Genomic DNA, 20,907 nt, shown 5'->3' on the forward strand with positions numbered 1-20,907 from the left:
CTTGGGAAAATGTTTCTTGCTACATTGAAGACGTTCCTCTGCCTGCATTCTGGAGAAATTTCTCTAGTTTTTCTAGTTTTCAGAGTGCAACTGTAAGAATGTTTTTGCAGTTAAGGAAAGGTACAGAATAAAGCTAACCTGGGTGTCCTGTCAGGCAAGCACATGGCCACTATGCTGACAGATTAACGGGACCAGTGCTATGCTGGTACATATTGACCAAGTGATAAAGTGAAAAGTGTTTTTACATCAAAGCCACTCTTCTCTGAGCTGAAAAGCTTTGAGAGGGGCATTTATTTAGAAACTCTGATTCTTCAGTCTGAAAGTGGCTGTTCAGCAGTCTCTTAATGGAAATGTTCGGATAAATACTAATGGACTAAAGCAACCTCTCTGTGGTACTGTGCTGCACTGGTTTTGGTCTTTGTTTTTCAAACAAACTGTAGCTTACCCATGCTGGTGACAAGGGAATTGAATATCTAGTTAAAATTAAAGGCTGTGGCATCTGTCTGTACTACTATTTTTAAGCCAAAACATTCATTTGGAAGCTACAATTATAAGCATCCCATGATTTAACCAGTAAGTATTAAAAGTTGGACTAGGGAGATCTGTGAAGTCAAGAGAACAAAGCAGTTTACTTTACTTTATGACTAAGTGGAAATACTCACATGTGGTTCTTTACCACCGTCCTACCTTATAGTACAGGAACTAAGAACTTGTAGCTTCTGTATATTACGTTTAAGTTATGCAAAAAACTATTTTAGCACGCACATCTAAATAGCTACATGTACTTTAAGATTTAGATAAAATCCTAGATGTTTTTTTTTTCCCTGTGGCCTTTAGTAGCCTCTATTATTTCATTGCATACAGAGTAAATAGCAAAATCTATCTTTCTCAGGTGAAAATTGGTTCAGTAGAGGTAACCATTCTGGTTCTGTTTAAAGAATATAACTTGTGTTATTAGTTTTTGGTGGCTCATTGTTGAGTTCTCTCTGCATTTTTATGTTTAATGCTTCAATCTCTTGCAGATCCCAGCAAGCTTTTATGCAAAGTGGTTTGTCTCAGCCATCACCAGTAGTTCTGTCTGGTACAGCCTTACACAACTTCCCAGCAGTACAGCATCAGGAGCTTGCTAAGGCACAGTCAAGCCTGGCGTTCCAACAGACTTCTAACACACAACCTATTCCTATCTTATATGAACATCAACTTAGTCAAGCTTCAGGACTGGGAGGCTCTCAGCTTATTGATACACACATTCTCCAGGTAGGAAATGCTCCAAAACGTAAAACTTCTGCAATGGTTTGATACAGATAATGCAATAATTGATCAAGTATTGCTCCGTTTGGGGTAAGCCCACCTCTGTGATAATTTCATGATAGTCAAGGTAGCAGGAAACTTAAGACACTTGGAAGAGAATGTTCTTTTAATTTCATAAAGGCATAATCTGAATTGAGGATTGTTCCTCAAACTACAGGGCTCTTTGCACTTCTATCACTAATTGGAGCTTCAGGTTTAATTTCTGTTATGGGAGGTGATAAAGGGCTATTCTACCACTTGCAAATGAGAGCTTTATCACAAGCTGAAACCTTCAGGTTGTCAGCTTGCTCTGCTGTAGTTCCTACTGTACTGGTTGCAATAGAGAATAATGTGCCATGTAGTCTCTGAACTGCTCTCCTAATTCTTAATGTAATTGTGTTTTTCGCTCTTCCTAGGCCAGAGCTACGCTCACCCAGGCTTCAAATCTGTACTCTGGGCAAGTTCAACAGCCTGGCCAGAGCAATTTCTACAACACTGCACAGTCCCCCAGTGCTCTCCAGCAGGTAAACTATGGCATGGTAAATTTCCTAAATTGTATTCTTCTTAAAAGCATGTTGTTGTTGTTGATATGGCTGGGGATGGAGGTGCGGGCTGAGACAATCTTTAATTATTCTAAAATGTAGCAATTGAAAATTGATAGCAAAGGAGGGCTGCTGCAGCAGCACTAGAAAACTGAACTGCTGAGAATTTGGTTGGCCTTCAAGTTCATGTCCATCATTTGTCTCTGGCATCTTTCTCTTACATAGTTTGTTTTCCAGCTACAGGCAAAGATTTAGTTGGCAGAGCGACGTTGCTAATTGCTCATGGCGTATGCTGCCCTTACTGGGGTGCAGATATCAGTTAATGATGGTGAAGGGAGAGGCAAACTCCAGGTGCTTAGTGCAGCCTAATTAACACCAAGTCTCATTGAGATGAAACCTCAGAGCTGCTATGTATGTCAGCAATATCAAACACATAGAAAACAAATGAGCAGATAGATGATTACACAGACAAACAGGGCAACCAAGTCAGCAAACACTAACCTGTATCAGGGAGTTTGTAAAATAACTCCACCGACGTTAAGGTTTTTTAATTGTGTTGTGAAAGATCTGTTAATTTGATATGTGCAAGTGTTCCATCATATTTACAGGATATTGTGTAGTGTTTTTAATCTTCTAGTTAAATTTCAAATTTTTTTAAGTGGCTTTGCAAAAAAAAAAAAAACTTATGATGGGCTAGTTTATTATAACAGACTACTTTGCCAAAAAAAAAGCTTATGATGGGCTAGTTTATTATAACAGACTACATACGCATGAAAAGTTGTCCAGACTGGTTATCTAGAAGAGTCTTAAAAAGTTGAATCTCATCTGTTGAAAATCTCGCATAAAGTTTTAAGGACCTTTTAGAAGGGTTAGTGTTTTTAATGTGTTCAAGCTTGGCTGCCTCTGTACTTTTAATCTATGTTATCCTTCAGAGCATAACCTTAGTAAGTCTTTTCACTTCCGGAAAAATATATCATTCTTCTAGTCACGCTCAAAATATAATTTTGCAAGGTGTGGATTGATGGTCAGACTGGGAAATGCAGCAGCTCCTGCCGGTCAGGTCACCGCTGTGCTTATTTTCACGTTTATCACTACCATTCTGTGGTGTTTTCAGACCGCAGGGCTCCGTTAATCCAAACAAGGGATAGGCCACGGTTGTTTTTTGTTGTTTGGAATTTTTTTTAAGCTGAGAAATGCTGACATCAGTCAGCATTTCAGAAAGTGAAATCTAGTCTTCGTTCTAGGCAGTGTCCTTACGATGACTAAAATTATTTGAACTTCAAAAAAATTTATAAAAATTTACTTAAAAAAACCCAATTGACTGTTTCATTCTAGTTTTATTTTCCAAGTTGAGCTCAATTTACTTCTTGGTACAGTGAAGCTATGTTGAATGATGGAGTTAGTAGCGAGCATGCAACTTTGTGAACACTATTAGAACTGATTATAAAGACAAGCTAAACAATAAATTCAGTTATTTGTTTGCAGCTGTCTGGGTAAATGTATGAACTCATTAAGCCGTTTACTTTGAAGGTAGCTGAAATCATACAGCTAGTGAAGAAAGTTAAATAATGGTCCTTGTGTATATGTTACTGGTGATTTTGTATTATTTTTTTTTTCTAGGTGACAGTACCTTTGCCAGGATCACAAATTTCTTTGCCCAACTTTGGATCCACAGCACAGCCACTTATTGCCCTACCCCAATCTTTACAACCACCACTACAGCACACCCCACCGCAAGCGCAGGCTCAAAATCTAAGCAGGCCTGCACAAGTAACCCAGCCTTTCAGAGGATTAATCCCAGCAGGAACTCAACACAGCATGATTGCTGCAACTGGAAAGGTAACAACATTGGCACATCTACAGTACAAAAATGAACACAGAGCACAGCTGTATGCTGTTTTATAGAACAGCATGGCAACCTGTGTTGACTCTCGCATCTAAAAGCCTGCTTTAATTGTAAGAGGTAGGGAGGGGAAGATAGAAAAGCCCGTGAAGGTTAGTCATGGACTAGTAGGGTATTTCATGTAGAAGCTCGGTAGAAAATAATACAGAGCTATTGTTAGAACAGCAGGCAAACAACATTACATTGTCAGGCCTGGTTTCTGATTCTGGTCATGTGTGCTTTTATCATTTTGTTCCAGTATGAGACCAGAAACAAGTTGTAAGATTTCACTCACACCCCTCAAATGCACCAAGTGCACCAACCACAATTGTAATGCCTCCTCCTGCTGCCCGCATCTGTTTGGCCATGTACCTCTTGTACTGGCAAATAGGGAGTACCTGCAGTTCAGGGTAGATCTAATCTTTACTAATACTGCCCTGTCCTCCAGATTGATGAGTGTCCCAGAGAATTCCAGTCAGGTAGCTGTGGTGAAATATACTGCAAGAGACAAATGTGTATATGACTCTAGAGAAGGGAAGTTATCCCTTGTCCTCCCAAATGTGAAGACATTAAAACCTGTTCTGTTCTGTCCTGAAACTTGAATCCAAGAGTGACTGTCAAGGGATCATATCTTTCTAGTGCAACAAACTGGAGGTTTTGGGGCTTCAATGGAATCTGTATCAGCTGTGACCTTAAGCAGAATTAAAACCTACTATTGTTGCTGGGAGTCTGCTTTTCTGAATAGCACAGCTGAAGAAAACTCTCCTTGAGTGACAGCTCCAGTAAGGAGATAACCCTGAAATAGTGCAAGAAATTTGAATACCTTGAAGGGAATCTCCTTTATGTGGAGCTGCTGTGGTAATTGCTAATGAGGGGATGTGTGGAGCTGGCTTCCAATCACAAGGTCTCTTGTCTTAGATGGAATCACAGATTTACAGGCACCTGGGATTTTCGGATAGTGTGCAGCACAACGCAGTTGCAGCATACTTTCAGGTGAGCAGTGGGTGATAACACTGGATGTGGACACAGCTAAGCTTTCTGTCAGATGTGGCAAAGCCTTTCCCCACGGCAGGGACTTCTCTAGCTCTGGAGCTACACCTGAAATCCTTACAGCATGTGGACTAGACTTTAGAATGAAAAAGCTCTCTCAGGAATTAATTCCATGTCTTGGATAGTAATGGCAACCAGAATTCCAGATCACCTAGATGAAATTTTCATCTTGTCACTCACCAGAGTATATGGTGATTTTTTGCACCATGCTGTTTTCTAGCTTCGTATTATTTGGCCAAACCTTTTCAACTTTATAACATTTATGAGCCCATTTTCCAAGCAGCAGCCTGTTTCTTGCTGCAGTTGATGTTAGAAAATGATCGCTCATTTCAAAAAGAAATGAGGAAGACCAGCAGAGGGATGATGGCCTTAAGTGACTTTTCTGCCCTGTGTTAAGGGTTCCATTATGTTCCTGCTAAAGAAAATCAACTTAAAACAGCCACTCACTTTTAACTGATTTATCGTTGCTGTTATGCTTCATGGCTGTGTATGGAAATATGCTGTTCCAGAGACTAATTCTGTTGAGTGCATCTGCAAAGTAACATGTAAGATTCATTGCTCCAGTTAGAATCTGGAGACTTTTTTTGTGTGACTGACAGCTCTATTTCACTGTGCTTTTGTTTTTTTCTGTAGAACTTAGTTCTATGGCACGCTTCACTTCATGAGGTACCTTAGACAGGGAAGGAAGTTTCAAACCCAAAACATTTTTTTAGGGCCAAATATGTGAAATAAGTCATCCCCTTTTATTATGCAAGAAGATCAAGGTAGAAATCCAATCCCACTGCTGAAAGTGCCAAATAGTGCAGGAATTTTGTACACAGAGGTGTTTATGGTGCTGGGGTTGTTCTAATTAAAAGACACTATTTTGCAATCTGGCTTTCACCTTCACTTAAGTGACCTGTTTTCATTGAGAAAAATGCGAGGTAAGCTAACAACTTACTTAGTAAATGTAACTTTTCTTTGAACTAGAATTAACATGGCAATTGCTGTGTTTTTCAGATATCAGAAATGGACCTGAAGGCCTTTGGAGGTGGCATTGATGTTAAACCTGGAACACCGCCAGTTACTGGGAGAAGTACTACTCCAACTTCCAGTCCCTTCCGGTAAATCTCTCTTAAGCTCAAAATTCCTTGAAATCAGAGCTAGAAAATGTACCTAGTCATGCATGAGCAGCCAATTCTGAAACGTATGAGGTGAGGGGCTACTAGTATGAAACACACTGCTTAATCTTAGCTTAAAAGCAGCATTCCAGTAAATCATCAGATCTGCTATAGTTGGCCGGAGGTGTATAGCTATGAAATGAAACATGAAAAAAATATTTTTTTTTTATTAAACGAAACGAATCAAGTCATGTAAAATGACCTGGGATTGTAGCAGGGTAGATGTATTTGGGGATAAAACTCTTTAAGTTTATCTTAACTGCAGTGCTCAAAGGAAAAACACTTAAAGGCTTACATTTCAATTGGGGCAACAATTCTGTTAGACAGCTAAGAATCACTGCAAGACTTGTAAGCTGCTCACAAGTGAAATTAGTAAGCTGTTCACAGGTTTGCTTGGTTAATTGACAGAATTAACAGAATCTTGCTCATATGCTGATGCACTTCATGGTAAATCTATTGGGCTGCTTGTGGGTGAAGTTATTAGTGGGCTGAAGGAACTTGGAACTTGGCTTTAAGAAAGTTTTGTTGTTGCAAGCCACACTTCCATGCCTAGTAATTATATTTGGTGGCTTTCACTGTAGCAGACGGGACAGTGTTCAGGCTTTTCTAGTGAAGTAGAATTGAGAGTGTGACCTCCTACGTGCAATGCTGAAGTCGTGCCTCCAATACTTCACCTAGGAAAGAAATGAAGGGATGAGGAAGAGGAAACTGCTTTAAGAAAGTTTTGTTGTTGCAAGCCACACTTCCATGCCTAGTAATTATATTTGGTGGCTTTCACTGTAGCAGACGGGACAGTGTTCAGGCTTTTCTAGTGAAGTAGAATTGAGAGTGGCTTTAAGAAAGTTTTGTTGTTGCAAGCCGCACTTCCATGCGTTGCAATTATATTTGGTGGCTTTCACTGTAGCAGACGGGACAGTGTTCAGGCTTTTCTAGTGAAGTAGAATTGAGAGTGTGACCTCCTACGTGCAATGCTGAAGTCGTGCCTCCAATACTTCACCTAGGAAAGAAATGAAGGGATGAGGAAGAGGAAACATTTGAACTCACAAGCTAGTCCGCATTTAGGGCAATGGACTCGATGGTATATATCTTAGAGATTCTACACGAGATGTCTCCTAGCAACCAAAGCAGGGCTTATCATAAGCTTTTGTCCTTAAGTGTAGAGTTACTGGAAAGATTGATAAAAGCATAATACATCTCAAGAGTTCAAAGTGAAAACTAAACAGGAACTTCTTTAAGCTTACAAAGTGATGGGGTGTGTTGAATTTAACTGGCTTCCTTGCCGCTGGTGCCCTGCTGCTCATTTTACATTGAGTAAGTGTATCGCCCACACACTCTGCTGAGAACTCTGAAAATCAAGCTCCATTTCCTAAAGAAGACTGTTCAAGACTGTTCACTCCTCTCTCTTTCTCCAAGGGCTCTTTGGTGCCCTTCCCCTAGATAATCTTTCAGGCTTCATTTAATTCATGGTGATTCAACACATCTTAAAAGTTGTAATAAAGAGGCATGTTTTTAACCAAATAAAACGGGGAGAGCATTTTCTGTGAATTCTTGAAATCTGTTCAAGCACACTTTGAAACGTTTTGACAAGAGGTCAGAGTGGAAGCAGCTGCACATCACAGTTTCTCCTGTGTGTGCTTAATGCCTGTTGGGACAAGTTCTGAACTTGTCACGATAAAGCAAACAATGTAAAGGGGGTAGGACTGAACATAAGCTAGCAGGGATGGGAAGGGGAACACACTCTTAACATCAGTATTTGTTTTATGAATCCTGGAAAGGGTATCTTTCCATATCCTAAATATTTCTGATTATGTTTTCTCTTTGTATTCTTAATTTAGGAGTTTGTTTGCATTTGAAACTGACAGTAGATCTAGAAAAATACTAGCTTCTCTAAGAGATTATTTTTTTCCCCCTCCAATGCTGAATTTCTAGTTAAGTTGTAACTGGAGGCAGAAACATCCTCTGGATGACAGCAGGGTGATTCTAACTGGTGTTCTTTTCTTTAGGGCCAGTTCCACAAGTCCTAACAATCAGTCCAACAAAATGAACAGCATTGTCTACCAGAAGCAGTTTCAGTCAGCAGCTGCTGCTGTGAGAATGACACAGCCATTTCCTGCACAGTTTGCTCCACAGGTAGGTGACTGGTGGCTTCCTACAAACAAATCTGTTCCTCTGTATGACCTGCAGACTTTGTAAGTCAGTTGTGTTTCCTCAGGCTTTATCATGGGGAGATACAAATTGGAATCCTTAAAATGAAATGGCGTGAGAGCACCGATTTCGAGATCAAGGCCAAAAAAGCCCTCTCTGATCTTGCTAACTAGTAGTGCAGATTTTGTGGTGTGTTTAATTTTGAGAGTTCTGTGCACACTGAGGGATTTAATACAAGTTGTGAATGATATAGAACAGACAGTTGTGCTGCTGGCTTCCCCATGCAGCTGTAATGCACCTCATCCTGCAAAAAGAGATCACTCACTTGGGGAAGGGGAGAAGCTTCGTGTCTCAGAATGGTCCCAGTGCACATTTTAAATGACTAAAAACAAAGCAGATGTGTGGTGGTTTGTTAGAGATGCAGCTCTGAGGTATCGATGGAGCAGTTCAGGCTGGAAGGGATCTCTGGAGGTCATGCAGTTCCTGATGGCAGAAGGTTTGGTTTGTTTCTGGCGTTCCAGAGAGCACAGCTTACAAGGGTGGTGCATCCCTGTTACAGATGACTGTAGCCAGGCTGTTAGGGAAGTATAACCTCTCTAAAAATGTAGGATATTTCTTTCTTTCTCTTAGCATTTGGAGTGTTTGACTGCAGGAGTTGAGATTTGATTTTTGGATTGCTGCCAGCAGAGACTACCTAGCCTTATCAGGGCTGCCTTTCACTAGCGACTCCTCCACTGCCTTGTGGGGGTCTCCTCCCTTATTACGTGCTGGTTTTCAGTTGTTAGTGTGCTACTTTCAGACACAGCAGCACTACAGGACTGGTATTTTTTCCTGCAGTTCATGCATGGCCTTTTAACATAAAAGCCCATTTTTTTGACAGCAGTTTGAGAGCAGAGCAGCAATTTTTTTCCCCTTTAAGATAATGCCAACATGCAATCTAGTTGGCAGTTTTCTAATTGCAAAATGTCTCTTTTTGTTGTTTTTCCCCCACTTAGATCCTCTCTCAGCCTAACCTGCTCCCTCCATTGGTAAGAGCCCCACATACTAACATCTTCCCAGCACCTGTTCAGAGGCTGCCAATAGTACCACATAGTCAGATGCTGCCTCAGATGACCACAGGCCTTATGAGCCACCCTCATTTACCACGTGTGGCCAGAGGTCTTTGTGGATCAGTATCTGGAGCCAGAGGCAATCAGGCCCAGGCTGCAATGAAGGTTGAACCAGAAAAAAAGGTTAGTATTTGAACAGCAGTGCTGTGAACACCAGTTCAGTCTTGACAGCTTGTAGGGCAGGAACATGTCTGCAAATCATGTCTTAACTAAAATACCTCTGGACCCAAAGCCAGTAGCCAGGCCTTAAACAGCTGAACCTTCTCTAAGCCCTGTTTTTTTTAATAAGAACTCGAGACTAAAAAATTGGTAGGGAGCTTCCTTTCTCAAGTGGTCTTGCAGTCAGCAGTTGCAGAGCTGCCACTGCTGTTGAAGGCCATCTGACAACTAAGTTTCAAGAGCCTGTACTTTTTGAGTGAGTGAAGCAGCCTACAAATCTGGCTGGTAGCTGTCATTTCACATCTGCCTCTCCAGCTCTGAGCAGCAGCATGAACCCTCCTGTTCCAACCAACCTTGCTTCTTGGTGAATCTGGAGATTCATTTTTTGGTGTTTTGAAATGGCTGTGATAATTCTCCACAGTAGAATGCGGTAACGTGGTACACCCTGCAGAAGAGATTGCTGCATTTCAGTAGCAAGTGATGAGAGTCATCAAACTTGTTAAAGCACTTTGGGACCCTTCAAGATGGGGCAAGCTGCTCTTACCAAGGCAGGGACTGCAGTACAGGGCATCTGTGTAGGGATATCGTTGTACACTGAGCTTGTTTTCTGCCAAATAAGCTGCTTGTTCAGATGGGTGGTGCTAAGAATCTCCTTCATCTACTTTCATTCGCCTTAACCTGTGCTCTGAGGTGTAAAAGCAGAAGAGTGTGCTTTTCCCAGTAATGTCTGGTTGTAGCAAAATTGATTACCCCTTGGGTTTTAGATGCTTATCTGTTTAGTTTTCTACCAGCAGTTTATGGTGTAGACTTACAGACTTCTTGGTGATGCTTAGTATATTGTCTTGAGTCTATATTATAAGTTGAATTGAGCCAGTCATAGCAAGTACAAATATGCAGTCCTGGGTTTCTGAATCTCCTTGCAAACACTGTTCAGGAGAATGAGAGTTATTCTGTCACGCTTGGTTACGTGTGATCAAGTCATTCAGCCTTCTAGCCTTCACCTCAGGGGATGGCTGAAATCTGTGCAAAAGATTTCAGGTGTCCATCTAGCTCCAGTAGAATCAGACTGTTGTTGTACACCAGAGTTCATAGGTTTGTTTTCTGTTCTGTTGCTGGTTGAGTTACTTGGAGCAACTACAGAGTATTAAAGCCAAGACCTCTTATTCAGGCGTTTGCTGTTTTGTCTCCCCTGTTGTGTTGTTCCCCCCCACCCCTCCAGCCTCATTTTCTGTAAAAAGAGTATAAAATATTTAGAGAGGTACACGGAAGCTTAGTTTTTATATTGTAGTTGGGATACCTTGTATAAGACCTTTTTTTTTTTAATTTTAAAAAAGGTTTTGTTTGACTGTATTGGGCTTGATCATCTCATTTTCTGTAAAAAGAGTATAAAATATTTAGAGAGGTACACGGAAGCTTAGTTTTTATATTGTAGTTGGGATACCTTGTATAAGATAGACTTTTTTTTTTTATTTTATTTTAAAAAAGGTTTTTGTTTGACTGTATTGGGCTTGATCATGCTGGTTCCAAAAGATTGAACTCTTGATGTGACTCCTGCTTTGACTGAGTCTGGACTGGAAAAGCAAGTGCTTGCTCTGAAGCACTTGGTCTGCACCACACATTTAAAGTGCAGTGTAAAACTAACTGAAACACAAGCACAGAGGCTGAATTTCACAGATGCAAGTCAAGGTTATGGGTAGGATTCAGAGGAGGGATTTGAAGGAAGCCAGGCAGGAGTTTGTGCTTCCAGGAATGAGCGGGCAGCAGATAAGGCTTCAGCTTACACAGAGCACGGCCTTGAACCAGGTTCACTTGCATCGCCATTGCAGACCCTGAAGTCTGTGTCCAGGACAAGAGGGGTGAAAAAATCTGGGTCCTCAGACTAGATTCTGCTCCTGTGATACAGCCCCTGTGCTCAAGAAGGACGGGTCACGCTGCAGGAGAAATGACAACTGGCAGAGCCCTGGGTGCCCACAGCACTTATGTAGCTGGGGCAGTGTCAGGGTGCAGGCAGCGTGCAGTCACACGCGCCTTCTGGCCATGTCTGGCTCTCACTGAGAAGGAAAGCTTCAGTCTGAGCCTTCTGTAGGTGGTGTTTATACTTCTTGAGCTCTGCAATAATGGTGGTGTAAAAAGATAGTGCTTGAGTCCTGTTTCCTGGGGTGAGGATTAGGAAGAGCAAGGGAAGCCTGGGCATGATGTTAAACCACGACTGAGGAGCCAAGCACCTAGATGTGGTGACACCTGGGAAGCAACCAGATGGAGACTGCCTTTCTAGGAAGGTCTGGCCACTGGGGTCACTCCTTCCCCTTTCATTTAGGGAAGCGAAGAGCAAGGGAAGCCTGGGCATGATGTTAAACCACTACCAAGGAGCCAAGCACCTACATGTGGTGACACCTGGGAAGCAACCGGACGGAGACTGCCTTTCTAGGAAGGTCTGGCCACTGGGGTCACTCCTTCCCCTTTCATTTAGGGAAGCTTTCATGAAGTCACTCTTTTTCTAATGCCCTCTCTTCATTCAGTAAATGTATTTTCTCCCCTTTCTTAAGGCAAAGCAGAGAGCAGAGGTACTTCAGTCCACCCAGAGGTTCTTTTCTGAGCAGCAGCAGCAGCAGCAGAGCAAACCCATAGGAGGCAAAGCGCAGAAAGTGGAGGAGAACGGGAGCAAACCCTCCGAGGCGATGGCTGACTCTTCCGGAGTCGGCCAGGACAAAACGGAGGAGAAGCCTGCCCCTGCGCCAGCTGCCACCACAAAACCTGTCAGAACTGGACCAATCAAACCTCAGGCAATCAAAACCGAAGAAACAAAATCTTAGAGGCTGTGTTTGCGTGGAGGTGGGGGAAGAGGGGGAGGGCGGGTGAGATTTTACAGCAGCATGAATTTGTAGCCCAAAGGGCCAAGACAACAGTCTCCTCTCCCTGCAGGGCTCCGTGTAAAAGGGACACAGAAGCTGTCAGCAGTCAGGGATGCGAACTGCTGCGTATCCAGCTGAGCTTCTCGGCTCTTTGGGCTTGTATCTTCTCTAACAGCATGAAGGCTGCTTTTGGTGTGTGCACGTTCTACACGTGTGCGCGTGTTGTGGCTTACACACCTGTACGCTTCTCAAAGTGAAAAAAAAAAAAATATTGAGAAATAGCAACGTCGGGGAAGAAGGTGGTTGGGGAGGGCTGTTCCTAGCTGACAAGATGAATACTCTTATTTTCTTCAGGCTCTGATCTTCAGCTGCTATTTATCTTTTTATAACCCCATGAGTATGAGAACATGCAGATCTGAAGATGGTGCTGGGCCAAGTAATGTGTGTTAAGTTTTTAGTGACTTAAGAAGCTTCTATCTTGTAATAAACAGAGGGATTCACAGAGCTGGCAAAAATTGCCTTTGCCGTGTGACGTCTAACCTGCCGTGACACGGAAAGTGACGCTGATGATGTTGAATTTCCCTCTGAAGGCAGTGCTTTGCTGGCTGCTGCTTTTTTTGGATGACGATATACTGTATTTAGATCACCGTATGAAAACGCTACTTGGCCACCGGTGTGTCCTCTGCACCCGCTCCCCCCTCAGTCGTTCACCTCAGGAGTTGAAAGGTTCATTGCATCAATAGTCAAAATTTAGTTCTGTTCACCTCTGTCCCGCTCTCTCTATATGATGCGAGTGATCTTGAAACGGTTTCCAGCTTCTGTCTGTATACAGCAACGAGCACTTAGAACTGTGCCACAAAGAATAAAAGAAACCTTCTCGGATTAAAGAGAGTTTTATCTTCAAAGGTGCATTCTTTATATCAGAGCTGCGTCGCACCACCTCCTTGCCCACAGTGTGCTGGAAAGTAGAATCAAGTCAAATAAATGCCTTTTTAATTGTATCCTCTAGTATTATAGCTGTAGGACAGTACTGTATGATACTTCTGTGAATGTAAGATATCCTGTACCTGCTTATGATATGTAGTAGTGACTGTGCTATACTGGAGCTGTTTTTAATAATGTTATTCTAGAGGTTTTTTTCCAGACAATGATTGAAAAAAAGCTAATAAAAAGCACCAGGTACCACATCAGTAGCAGAATTTGCTGGTTTTTTTCTGGGATTTTTTTTTTTTTTACTTTTTTTGGAAGGAAGAGTGAGTTGAAAGTCTAATGTGTATAATTTTGTTCAAATGACTGCAGAGGCTGGAAAGGCTGTTGCTGCTATTGATGCCTAGTGAATCGCTATTGGTTATCTTTTTATATAAATATATATATAATTTGAATTTTTGGAAACTCTAGCTGTGATGTCAACTTTGGAAAAAAGTATCCCACTTGTAGTGTGAGTTGGCATTGTACAGAAATTAACAGCCATATTGGTCTAGAAATGTTAAACTTAATTTTTTTTCCATTTGTACAGGGGTAACGCACTGTATTAAATATGTACGGTCTTATTTACATGGGTTTGATTACAAAAACTAATAAAGTATTCTCTAAATAAAGCATCCGGGTAATCTCATGATTAGTGCAGTGCTGCAGGATGCAAGGGGAGCACCTCAACGTCGTGCGCCGGGCGAAGAGCGTGCCCTACAGCTTGGGAAAAGAGACTTCTAAAAGAAAGAAAGAAACGGTTTGAAACGGCTTGGTTTTTGTTTCCTCCAGCACTTTTGCTCTCGTTCTCCAGCGAAGGTCTCACAGGACGTGGCTTTCCCCCTAGCCCTGGAAGGAGCTGCCGGTTGTGTTTGCAGGATGTGACATCCCTGGTGTGTTGGTGAGCTGCTGGTGCTGGAGGCTTGTGTTTCGATCCCTAGAGAAGAACCACTCGTCGGAGGAGACCAGGATGAACCCAGCCCGTTACTCTCCTTTGGTGGGTGACCACAGGTGCCGGTGGCTCCACAGGTGCCCTCACAGCAGGGGCTTTCCTGCAGAGTGAGCCTTGAGGTGAGCTTTCCCAAGGAAGCAGGAAGCCCCCATCTTGGGCTGTTCCTCAGCTGCTCCCTTCCCAACTCTCTGCAACCAGCACACACGTGGTACCACACATCTAACTCACATGGTTAATGATACCCGGGGGTATCAGAACGAGAGGTTGAGCGTCCTTCAGTTGTGAAGGTGAAACACTGGAACAGGCTGCTTGGAGAGGCTGTGGAGATATTCAAAACCTGCCTGGGTGCGTTCCTGTCCAGCCTGCTGTAGGTGAACCTAGATGGACTAGATGATTTCTGATGGTCCCTTCCCAACCCCTACCATTCCGTGATCCCTGGGGCTGTGGGGTTATGGAGAGGCAGGATGCTGTCAGCCGGCCACCAGAGGGAACTCGGGGCTCACAGCAAACACCAGAACCCTCCTCCTGTTTGGCCTCTGAGAATTAATTCTTCCCTTGGGAGAAGGTGCTGGTCTGCGTCACATCTCCAAGGGGTGCAAGGAAAGGAGAGTCAGGGTGGCTCTTCAAGCGCCGCTGGGTGTCCTGTGGGCCTGCCCTTGGTCAGGGGTGGGAGCAGACAGACCTTCCTGCACTCACCTTGTTGGGAAGCGGTCATTTGAGGGCACCAGAGGAGCTGGAGCTGGTTCTTTTGGGGGGTTTCTAGAAGAACTGCAGCAATATGGAGTGAATCAAGGTGGCTGCAGTCCCCAAACGGAGCGATGGGCAAGGAGGTAACACTACAGGTAAATTGCTTTTTTTTACAGGAGCCAAACAGCTACAGCAAACACTCCTGTGTCCCCCGGGAGGCCGGGGAACAGAGGGAAGGGAAGACAGTGGTTTGATCTACAAACGTGTTATAAGGGAGATGGTTTCAGTGGTAATTGAGCTTCACTGAGGTTTCCTTGCTTTGAGGCTGTCTTGGTTCATTTCAAAAGAACACCCTAAAAATGGGAAATTGTTCACTGGACAACTGTTTTTAAGGAAATGCTGCTGAAAGGACTAATCTTAAATTCTCCAACAAAGCCACTGGAAATGTCAGACGGATTTCCCACAGGTGGCTGTGGGGAATATACCAAGCTTTTGGTAATTTCTTGCAGTGAGCAGAACAAGGATAGTATTTTTTAACGGTTTTAAATTGGAAGAAAAAAGATTCAGATTAGATATCAGAAATTTTTTACTATGAGGGTGGTGAGACACTGGAACAGGTTGCCCAGAGAAGCTGTGGATGCCCCATCCCTGGGAGTGTTCAAGGCCAGGCTGGATGGGGCTTTGAGCAACCTGCTCTAGTGGGAGGTGTCCCTGCCCATGGCAGGGGGGTTGGAACTCGATGATCTTTAAGGTCCCTTCCAACCCAAACCATTCTATGATTCCGCGGAAACTTAATTAAAAGGGAATGCTTGAGCATTCAGTGCAGCTGAATAACCTGAATTTTGATGTGTGCCTCCCCAAAACAGCCCCCAACTGCCCTGGCTGCCTTTGCAGCCAGGTTGAGCTTTCAGTCGCTCACCCTGGCTCACTGAATATTTTTTATGACGTTTCACCAGATAACTTGCTTCTGGCCATTTACGCTGGAGCAGGTCTTGCCTTTTTAATTTGAATGGGATTTGGTGTGTAATCTCTTTTCTAGGACTCCGGTCATCACAAATAATCATGCTGAACCTTCCGTAAATTAGGGAACTATTTTGTAAGGGGAATTAACTTTTATTTTTAAATTTATTCAATAGTGTTCTGTCTGTGAAAAGACTGGGACTTTTCCCAAGGGCGAGAGCAGAAGGGGGTTAATGTGACTTGGGGCCGGATCCAGCAAACCCCCTGGGCTGGGGCTGGCTTCTTGCTGGGATGCAGGAGGGGAGGGACTCTCCGGGCTTGTTTTGCAAAGCCTGTTAAGTAAGGCTGTGTATTCAGCGCTGCTCAGCTCCAGCCCAGCTTTCTGGAAATCCTGTGTACGTTGGCTTGTCTTCATTTATTTTTAAGTCAATTAAGCCATGTACTTCCCAGCCTGAAAAGACCCCAGTGCTGGCAGAGAGCGGGCATGGCTGGGACTGGCTGCCCTTGCTGTCTCTCCACACTGAGAAGCCTTTGGTGCTGCTGCTGCTCCCCAGGGATCTCTGAAGAATCCCTCCCTTTCACGCTGGGGCTCAACCCGTACCTCGGGGGAGCTCCAGCCTCGCCTCCCCTTTTGGTTTTTGGGACAGAAATGCCATTTTCTCAACCTCAGCAGCTGGGTTTCTGTGCTTTGGGGGGGCAGCTGGCTGCCGGCTGGCTGCCTCCCTCCTCCCAGCCCTGGTGGGTGCGTGGCAGCCCCCTGCCAGCTCCTGGGTGACCCCCTCAGCTGCCTTCACCCCCACCCTTACTGCCCTGCGGCTTGCCCTGCTCTTTGCCTTGTTCATTGTGTACCAGGGCCCCCACGACCGCCTCTCCCGGGTGGGTTTTCACCGCAGGACAGAGGGACGCTGCCAGAGCCACGGCTGTTCCCCAGGGCAGGGCTACACACCCATGTTTTCTGAGGCCAAGAGAACCCCAAATCCACCACTAATGTATTGCTAGCAGCTGTGGTCCATCAGAGAGGGTGCCCTCTCCGCACAGTAGGGTGCTCAGCGCAGCCTTTACTGCAAAGGGGGCAGGTGTGGGGGGCCCACCACAGGTTGTGGGGGGCTGTACCGTGGTGGCCTAGGGGACACTTTTATTTGTGCTGGCTCCATGCCTGGCCTGCTGGGGAGCGAGAAAGGGTCTTCCAGCCTCTTGCCTCAAAATCCTGGGGTCCCACTGAGTCAGTCCCCCTATGGTACATGTCCCATCCCACACCCTCCCCAGCCCATCTCAGGGGTAGGGCAAAGACCCTCCCCAGTTCCCCCCACACCAGATTCACCAGGACAGTCCTTGCTGTGGAGTTGCCTGTGGCATCCCCCTGCCTTTCCCCATCCCCTCCTTGTCTCCTGCTCTTCTAGAACAGGATCAGATCTGAGCCAGGGCCCATCCCCGCAGCCTCTGGTCTCAGAGCACTGCTATCCCCCCATGTGAGCAACTAAACACCCCAGCAGCGTGGCAGCAAAGGGGAACTGCCTCCGTCCCCCCATCCCTCCTGCCCTGTGCTGGACCCCAGGAGTGGCCAGCCCCACCTGCAGCCCTGCCTCCTGGAGCTGGTTAATCGTTCCCCTTTGGCAAATCTTCGGGGTTTGGAGCTGAAGCTTTGACTTTTATTCCAGTTCAACGTGGCGGGCACGTTGCAGCTTCTCCGTGCTAAATAAAGGTGCTCCTGGGGTTGGCCCTGCCGGCAGCCACCTCCTGCACGTGGCATTTTCCTGGTCAAAGCTTTGCAGCTTCTTCCCACCACCTTCAACCTCCCGGTGCATCAAGGGGGGAGCACCAGCGCTTCACACCCCCAGCCTACCAAACCCCTGGAAAACCCAAGCTTGAAAAGACGAGGCGAAAGGCAGAGGCAGTGGGTGACGTTTATTGGGCCAGGACCTTGCACATCCCCTGGGGGGATGTGGATATGGCTGCCCCATCTGCCCCCAATGCCGGGGTCGGGGTCGGGGGCAAGGAGAAGAAAGCCTCCTACAGCCTTTTTACAATAAATAGTCAAAAGGGCATGTTTTGGACCAGCTTGGGGAGCGCTGTGAGGCAGGTGGGGCCAGAGCTGCCACCGAGTCGGTGGTGGGGCACGGCTGTGAAGCCAAAGCGTGGGGGTGAGAGGGACTGGGCACACCGAGGGGCTGCTTGGCTGTGGGGTGCTCTGCCAGCACACCTCGCCGTTGCTCTCTTGGCTTCTTTTCCTTTTTTTTTTTTTCCTCCCCCAATTAAACAAGGTTTGTGCAATGAGCATCCGTATTCCCTGCTGCTTTTGATCCTGCTGGATGATTTTTGGAGGCGGCTGAGCTCTGGGTCACCCCCGGGCACTGGCAGCGTGGGATGCAGCAGGGCTTGTTGGGGCTCAGCTCTGCAGGGCTGCTGGTGGTGGGTGAACACTGCTCCTCTCCGCAAGACAGGAGGTCTCCCCAAAAATTGTTGCTGCTGGGGGAAGCCTGGGGGGCAGTTGCAGTGCTCGTGCTCAGCTGGAGCCCGGAAACACAAACCCCAGCCTCAGGAAGGGGGTCACTGCTTGCAGCCAGGGAAAGCATTGATTTTTAGGTGGGAACCTCCAGGGCACCCTCTCCTTATCTCCACCACCTGACCTTTGCTGTGCCCAAACCCTCCCTTCTCCAAATTTGGGGTGTGCTCCCAGAGGATGCTGGAGCAGCTCAGGGCTGGGTACCGCTGTGGCCCACCCGAAACCCACTGAGGCTGGCGAGAAGCGTTTCACCGGCTCCACCAGGATCTAGAAAAGCATTTAATTTTCCTCTGCTGCACTGGAGCGTGACAGGATGTTGCCGGAGGTGCCAGCGAGGAGATTGGGGGCCCCACCACGGCTCGGCTGGGCAGCGTGTGCCCCCCACCGTTGCCTGGGGCGCTGCTCCCGGCCGTGCTAAGGGGAGCTGGGGAGCGAAGCGGGGTGCCAACGCACACAGGGGGGTCGTGGGGACTGAGCCACCGTGGCCCCCTCTCAGGCCTGGGAGAGGCGGACGGGGTAGGTGACCATATTGAAGCTGTCCCAGGCAAAGAGCTGCCGCTCGGTGGGGTTGTAGTCCACCATGCTGAGGTAGCGGAAGCGGTTCTCGAAGGGGATGCTGAGGGGCCGGCTGGTGCTGGTGGCCGTGTCGTAGGCAAAGTTGATGGTGGCATTGGGCGCCGAGTAACTGCTGACAGTGTAGAGGGTGCCGCAGATGACAAAGGAGTTGGCCACCCCCCGCTTGCGGATGTTGGTCTCCCAGGTCCGCTGGATTTCCAGTGTGTCGGGGTCCAGCTTGGAGAGGACAATGGCCCCCCTGGCCTTCTCAGTGCTGTAGATCACCCAAAGCCCCGTCTCATCCACCGCCAGGTCGATGTCGGTGTAGCCCCCCCAGGAGTAGGGGTACTGCCCGTGGTAGCCAGCGCCAGGGATCTCCTTCTCAGCCGTGACCGTCTCTCCCCGCAGGTCGTAGCGGGCCACGGTGCGGGAGCGGCGGGGCTGGAAGAAGAGCCCCCCACGGTAGATGACAGCCCCCGTGCTCTCCAAGGGTTGGGGCAGGATGTGCACCTTGGCGGGGTAGCCCCGGGCCAGCTGCTCGGCCGCTTCATACTGGAAGAGCTGCCGGACCTCCGTGCCCACCGTGTCCACGCGCCAGGTGGTCTCTCGTGTGAAGGGGGGCACGGGCTCAGGGTCCTTCATCCACACGCCGTACTTGCCGGCGATGGACTCTGCCCGGCCGAAGACGACGGGCTCCCCCACCCACACCAGCTCGCCGCAGCCTGCTCGGGGAGAGAGAAAGGGGTGACTGCTCGGGGGCGCCCAGAGAGCCCCTCAGGGGGGGCTGAGCGGTGTCTGTGAGCAGCGGGGCATGGGGACAGCCAGCTGTGCTGGTGGCAGTACCCGAGTCCTCGCTCCCCGGACGGCTGAGCGCGGTCTCCTCCAGCAGCCGGGATGCAGGAACCTCCGTCCTCTCCGACTGCAGCTCCTGGTAGGCGAGGGGCTGGGGGTCCCAGCGGGGGGCTGCGGCGGGGCCAGGCACAGCGTGAGTAGGGACCGAGCCAGCCCTCCTCGCTGCTGCACCTGCCCCCGCTGCCCCGGGGGGCTCCACGCTTCCCCAAACACCGACGCTTTGGTCAGGAGCCCGGTGCTCTGTCCCGCTGCGGCAGGACACGTCCACGACCTGCTGATTTCACTCAATTTCACTGAATTTTTAGAGTTGGAAGGGACTGTAGAGATAGATCATCTAGTCCAACTCCCCTGCTAAAGCAGGACCACCCAGAGCTTGTCAGAGCTGTTTGATGGGGACCTTGTTCCACAGCCACTGATGCTGTTGCCCCCAGGTTTAATGCTCCTTAGGGGAAACCCCTAATCCTCCCGGATTAGCCTGGTCCCCTGTGTCCCCACTCTGCTGTGGGGCAGGTGGTGGGATGAGGAGAGCTCAGGGCTGTCCCCACTCTGCTGCAGGGCAGATGGTGGGATGAGGAGAGCCCTGACCTGGGGAGGGGTGCAATGTGCTGTGACCCCCTGGTAGAGCTGAACCCCACAGCCACGGGGCACCCACTGGGGCACCTGAGAGCCGGGTGGGTGCACCGTGGGAGGGGGGGGCAGCAAAGGGACTCTCCCAGCCCCCTGGAGAGGAGAGGTGGCAGGGAGCTGGTGGCGGGGGGGCACAGGGGATCCCATCCCCGGCACTTACCTTTGACGGGGCCGCGCAGGGCATCGCGGCCGGGCCCCTCTCTGCCGGGGGGGGGGCAGCGGGCGGCCCGCAGGCGGGCGATCTCCTGGGTGCTGCTCTCCAGCCGCCTCCCCAGCTCCTCTTTCTCCCGCTCCAGCCGCCCCTTCTCCTCCTCCAGCCGGGTCTTGGCCCGCAGCAGCTCGCTGTAGGCAGCCTCCAGGCGAGCGGCCGAGGCTGCTTGTTGGGGGTCCCGCACCCCCCCGACCTCGGCTCCCCGCGGCCCCGAGCCCCCCGTGCCCCTCTCCCGCCCCTCCAGCCGGCTCAGGCGGGCGGCGAGGGCGGCCAGCTCGGCCCGCAGCTCCGGCACGCCGCTGCCGTCGGGGCAACGGGCCTCGACGGGGCTGGCCACGGTGAAAGTGTAGGTGCAGCGCCCGGTGCTGTCATCCGCACGCCGGAGAGGGGCCGTCTCGCCGCGGC

General features: G+C 47.8%; 2 protein-coding genes across 14 annotated transcripts in view; one reads left to right on the forward strand and one right to left on the reverse strand.

Moving 5' to 3' along the window:
* The window catches only part of PRRC2C (proline-rich coiled-coil 2C), a 61,925-nt gene extending 48,138 nt beyond the window's left edge, over positions 1-13,787 (forward strand). For 7 of the 13 annotated variants that reach the window (XM_014943420.1, XM_014943421.1, XM_014943430.1 and 4 more), the window contains 7 exons: positions 1,023-1,257; positions 1,707-1,829; positions 3,453-3,671; positions 4,633-4,707; positions 5,764-5,867; positions 7,928-8,054; positions 11,884-13,787. In XM_014943420.1, coding sequence (XP_014798906.1) covers positions 1,023-1,257; positions 1,707-1,829; positions 3,453-3,671; positions 4,633-4,707; positions 5,764-5,867; positions 7,928-8,054; positions 11,884-12,150 — 1,150 coding nt within the window. In that variant the 3' untranslated portion in view covers positions 12,151-13,787. The remainder of the gene's footprint in view (positions 1-1,022; positions 1,258-1,706; positions 1,830-3,452; positions 3,672-4,632; positions 4,708-5,763; positions 5,868-7,927; positions 8,055-11,883) is intronic. The other 6 variants (XM_014943427.1, XM_014943429.1, XM_014943432.1 and 3 more) reach the window with 4 other exon arrangements.
* A 3,869-nt stretch (positions 13,788-17,656) lies between these two features.
* On the reverse strand, positions 17,657-20,902 carry MYOC (myocilin, trabecular meshwork inducible glucocorticoid response; the record flags this gene model as incomplete). The annotated part of the gene is made up of 3 exons (XM_014943339.1): positions 17,657-19,534; positions 19,656-19,775; positions 20,452-20,902. Coding segments are annotated over 3 exons (1,356 nt in total), but the record flags the coding sequence as incomplete, so codon positions are not given.
* Between the last annotated feature and the right edge of the window lie 5 nt (positions 20,903-20,907).

Source organism: Calidris pugnax, unplaced genomic scaffold (genome assembly GCF_001431845.1).
Source record: "Calidris pugnax isolate Ruff unplaced genomic scaffold, ASM143184v1 scaffold63, whole genome shotgun sequence".
NCBI lineage: Eukaryota > Metazoa > Chordata > Aves > Charadriiformes > Scolopacidae > Calidris > Calidris pugnax.